The following is a 4,796-nucleotide window of genomic DNA, read 5'->3' as shown; positions in this document are numbered from 1 at the left end:
TATATATATATATATATATATATATATACTTCCTAAATTAGTGAAACAGATCAAATCTAGGACTTTGCTATCTTCCCCAAAGGGGCCCTGCAGCACTTCAGGCTTTTCTTGGATAGGGCGAGCTGCAGCTGGGTTCCTTAAAGGGCTAGACAGCTGCAGGGAACCTTCTGATCTTATCAAAACCAAAGAACCCCAGAATCCGGGGGCCTCAGAAGAGGGAGGGGCCCTGTGAGGTTGGGACCAGGATGGAGACGCAGCTGGGAGACTCCGAAAGGGGCCGGAGGCGGGAGCGGTACCCAGGCTTTCAGAACCCCAGGTTTGGCAGGTGAGGACGCCAAGGCTTGCGGCTAGGAAATGACTTGCCCAGGCCCGCGCTGTGTTGCTGATGAGAAGCGCCCTGCCTGGGGAGCCAGAGCTTGGAGTGGGACAGCGTTGGAACTGAGGGACCACTTGTTTGCACTCAGCTCCTGTGCTGGACCAGCTGGATTCTGCAACCTGTGAATCGCTGATCTGGAAAAAGTCTCCATACTCTCATGAGCTCCCCACCCAGAGAAACGTTGATTCCTGATGTTCTGAGATCAGGGCTGAGATCGTGCTGCTTGTCAGCTTCGTGATAGGCAGAAGGGGTCAGGGACAGGGAATGGAGCATGGCTTTGTCTCTGCAGCGGTGGAGTCCCCGCTCTGGATGCTGACAGCCTGGCCTGGCTTGGTCTGCCCCCCTCTCCTGCATCACATGGGTACCTGGCTTCCCCTTCAAGGCGATGGGCTCGCTGGGCTCCGATGGATCACTCATGCCATACTGGTTTATTGATCGCACTCTGAAGACATAGGACTTCCCTTTCTCCAGATCCAAAAGGGCGAATCTTGGAGATTTCACAGGAGTTTCTGAGCTGATGGCCTCCCAGGTGCCACTACCTATGACCGACTGTGACAAAGGAAAGAAACCCGCATTAGTTAAGCGGTTGCTTGGGACCGGGCTCTGTGCCCACACAGCTCTCATTAACTTCTAACCCCCGGCCCAGGCTGCCCTGAACACTGAGTTCTGGATCCCCTATCCCCTCAACATCTCTGCCTGGATGCCTACTGAGCATCTCACCTTCAAAATGTCTAGAACTTGACTCTGGATCTTGCCCCCAAAACCGCCCATATTTGGCTGGTGGGACCCGTCCTAATCGCTCAGGCCAAAATCCCTGAAGCCATCCTAGGCTCCTTCCCTCTGACCCTCACGTCCCAAATATGCTCTGTCAACAAATTCAGTTGGCTCCACCTTCAGAATCTATCCAGAAACCAACATGGTGTATCACCTTATTGACCCCTGCTACAGCCTTGATCCAAGCCATCAACATCATCATCATCATCATCATCATCATCACCACCATCATCTCTCACCTGAGCTACGTCACTCTTTTCTCTAAATGACAATCAGAAGGATCCTTTCAGAACACAAGTCAGATCACATCCCCATCTGTCCATCTGACACCTCCCTCAGGGTGGAAGCTTCTTCATGGCCTGACCCCTGCTACCCATCTGGCCACATCCACTTCTCCCTTCCCCCTGAGCCTCCCTGATCTTCCGGATGGCAACAGGCCCAACTCTTGCCTCTGGGCCTTTGCACTTGCTGGTGTCTTTGCCTGGGATGTTCTTCCCTCCAGAAATCTCTGCTAGTCTCCTCATTTCTTTTAGGCTTTTATTCAAAACTCACCTTCTCAGAGAGGACTCCCCAGCTCCCCATCCAAAAAGTCAGCCAACCCTCCCCCAAATACTTCAACCCCTCTCCCTGCTTTTTGTCTTTCTCCCTAGCACCTACCACTAGTTAATGTGCTAAGTATTTTCCTGACTTATCTTCTTTACCGCCCATCCCGCACCCCCTACTCGAATCTCAGCTCCACGAGCCAGGGGTTTGTCTGTTTCATCCACTGCCAACCCCCCAGGGCCCAGAACAGCACTGGTACATGGGAGGTGCTCAATCTAGGTTTGTGGGACCAACAAGTGAGGCAATGAATACATTCTCACAATAACCCTGCAAGGTACGTGTTAATTTCCCCACCAATGAGAAAACTTGGGTTCAGGGACTTTCGGTCACTTGACTGAAAGTCACGCATCTAATAACTGGTGTGTCTGGCATTTAAGCTCAGGTGTGGGTGCCTCCAACCTGCTTCCTCTTCACAGCATAAGGGACCCGAAAGGCAGCCATAGATGCTGCATCTCTGGGCACATAGAGGGTGAAGGGCTGAGGGGGGGCGGCAGGTGAGTAAGACACCCAGAGGCCACTACCGCTGGGTATGGCAGTTAAAACCCGGAAGCACTGGGGGAGCTCACTGACCCTGCCCTCTCTGTGCTTTCCCCTCCCAAGACCCACCTGCCTGTCAGTAGTCCAGAACCCAGCTAGGGGAAAAAAAAATCACAATAAAAACCAGTTGCTGGTTTTGCCTGGTGATCCAGGCAATGTTGCTGAGCACCTACTGTGGGCCAGGTTCTATTCTAGTCCTCATGTACTTTAATTAATTTGATCCTCATATTGGCTCTCTAAGGTGCGTACGGTTATTAGCTCTCTTTTATGGAAGAAGAAACTGAGGCACAGAGAGACTAACTAACTTGCCCAAGGTCACACAGCTAGTAAGTAACAGAGACCAGATTTGAACCCAGGCAATCTGACCCCAACATTTTAACCATCACATGGCTAAAGCCTCACAAAGCAAGTCCTCAACGATGCATGGCTTTCCTATGTAGGAAAGACAGGATCACCCGTGCGCATGCAAAGAGAGGCCCATTTGAACAACCCGAACTTTCGCTAACCCTGTGCTGTCCCCCTACTACGTGCTGGGCCGTGTGCAGCAAGTAATGAGAAGGTAACTCTGGTCTCTTCCTTCGGGGGAGTCGGAGTCAAGAACGTGTCCCCGGGACGTGTCTACAGGCCCAGAGCTGCGGGCCCAGCTGTGTGCCGCGTCTTATTTCACCCTCTGTTCGATGCTGGAGGAAACTGAGGCTCAGGGAGCTCAGGAAACTGGCTCACACAGCAGAAGTCAGGATTTGAGTTGATCTTAACACCATGCTGTTTTCCACTCTGCCAGCTGCCTCCCCTCCACTGTGAAATCCACTCCCGATGAGCTGCCCACATCCCCAGACACCTGCCCCCACTTTGTCTGGCTGAGAACTGCCTCCAGCGTTACCCGCCCCCGCCCCCCCCTGCTGAGTGAGTGCGGCTGGCCGTGACCCTGGCTCCAGGGTACCCTCCCCGTGTGGCCCTAGCCAGGAAGAGGGGCTTGACTGGATGTGTGACTCCATGCCAGCCAGACTTGGGGGCGGAGAGCTACCCTGGAAATGGTGGATTGTACTTCTGTTATTGTGGTTTGTGTCCCTTAATTCTGTGTATTTCCATGAACGGCCTCGGGAGCTGCCGCCAGTAACTGGCCTGGGAAGGCTGAGGTCACCTCAAAAGGTCTGCCCCGGTGTAGGGCCAATCTCAGCCCTTCCAGGCAGGGATTCCCTTCTAGGGAACACTGCCTGTGGTCTCTCGGTGCTTCCCCCAGCTCCCCCACACCTCCCCGGGTGACAGCATGCCTACTCTTCAGCCTAGCCTGGGGCTGGGGCCCTTGGAGTCTCCATACCTTCTCCAGAGAGTATGTCAGTGGGGCTTTGCCCCGAGGCCTTGGCTCATCCCAGCCCAGAACCACGTAGGCATCACGGATCTCACTGGCGTGGACATTGGTCGGAGGTAAGGGGATGGTCACAAAGTCTGGAATCAGAGTCATCAAGGGGCGGAGACAGGTGGGCTGTCAGAGACCTCTCGTTTCATAGAGGAGGAAACGGGCCCAGAGAGGGGTAGGAACTTGCTCCAGGTCACCCAGCAAGGCCAGGCACAGCCAGGGCGAGAAGCCAGGTCTCCCAATATCCTCCCCAGGACTTTCCCCGACGTGCTACCTCCTCTACAAGGGGCACAGCAAGATGGGCCACCGTCACCTGAGAACATTGGCCTCCTCCGACTGGACCTCACCGCCCTCCCCTCCCCACACCCCACAGGTGGACAGCTTCTGCCTCTCTGCCAGTTTGTGTCCCAGAGTTTCCAGAACCAAAAGGAAGCTGGAATCGTGAGGCAAAGGGTTAGGAGGTTCACACATACCTTCAAAATCATCTGTGCTGACCGTGATCTTGTTTCCCAGGTCAAAGGGGATCTCTAGGGTGGAGAATGGAGCACGTTGGGGGAGAAGTAGGGGGTGCAGAGGTTGTGTTGGCGGGGGGCTAGGGCAGGAGGGCTCAAGGCAGGACCTGCCAACTCTGGGAGCTGATTCCTCGCCCTGTTCCCAGTCCTGGCTTCTGAGCTCCTCCCTGTTTGACCTCAAGCAGGTGCTGTCTGACCCCCAGACTCTCAGGGGTCTAAAGCAGAACACTGCTGTTCTAGACCCTGAGAGGTGCTCTGTCTTCTTGGGGCAAATGGGGACAGAAGGGAAGTAATGTGTCTGGGGTCGGATGCCTAGGGCACGGTGGAGCTGGAGGCAAACCCAAGTCAGACTGACCCCTCAAGGCTGGAAGGGCAGTGGGGGGGGCCCCCACCACATGCCCCCAGGCTGACAGATCCTGAAGCAGGGCTGTTTTCCTCCTTCAGATTAAGGGCATCTGAAGAAGGTGTTGTGGTCCTTCCTTAGTTTAACATCTCCTGTGGGCAGATTTATGTTCCTTCCATCAGACTAGCTATACCTTCCCCTTTGAGCTAGGGCTTCCTGAGGACAGCACTGCGCTTCCTCCAACAGCCTAGGGGTTCCTGAGACTGTGTCTCCTCCATCAGACTAGCAGTTCCT

At 54.5% G+C, this 4,796-nt stretch overlaps 1 protein-coding gene across 1 annotated transcript in view; it reads right to left on the bottom strand.

Annotated features, from left to right (window-relative positions):
• Positions 1-4,796, bottom strand: part of MYOM3 (myomesin 3) — a 45,305-nt gene that overhangs the window by 25,940 nt on the left and 14,569 nt on the right. The window contains exons 12-14 of the mRNA XM_049617835.1: positions 4,121-4,174; positions 3,609-3,736; positions 742-925 (exon numbers count right to left, since the gene is read on the bottom strand). Coding sequence (XP_049473792.1) covers positions 742-925; positions 3,609-3,736; positions 4,121-4,174 — 366 coding nt within the window. The remainder of the gene's footprint in view (positions 1-741; positions 926-3,608; positions 3,737-4,120; positions 4,175-4,796) is intronic.

The sequence above is a fragment of the Panthera uncia genome (assembly GCF_023721935.1).
Source record: "Panthera uncia isolate 11264 chromosome C1 unlocalized genomic scaffold, Puncia_PCG_1.0 HiC_scaffold_4, whole genome shotgun sequence".
Classification (NCBI taxonomy): Eukaryota; Metazoa; Chordata; class Mammalia; order Carnivora; family Felidae; genus Panthera; species Panthera uncia.
This window is presented reverse-complemented; position numbering and strand designations above follow the sequence as displayed.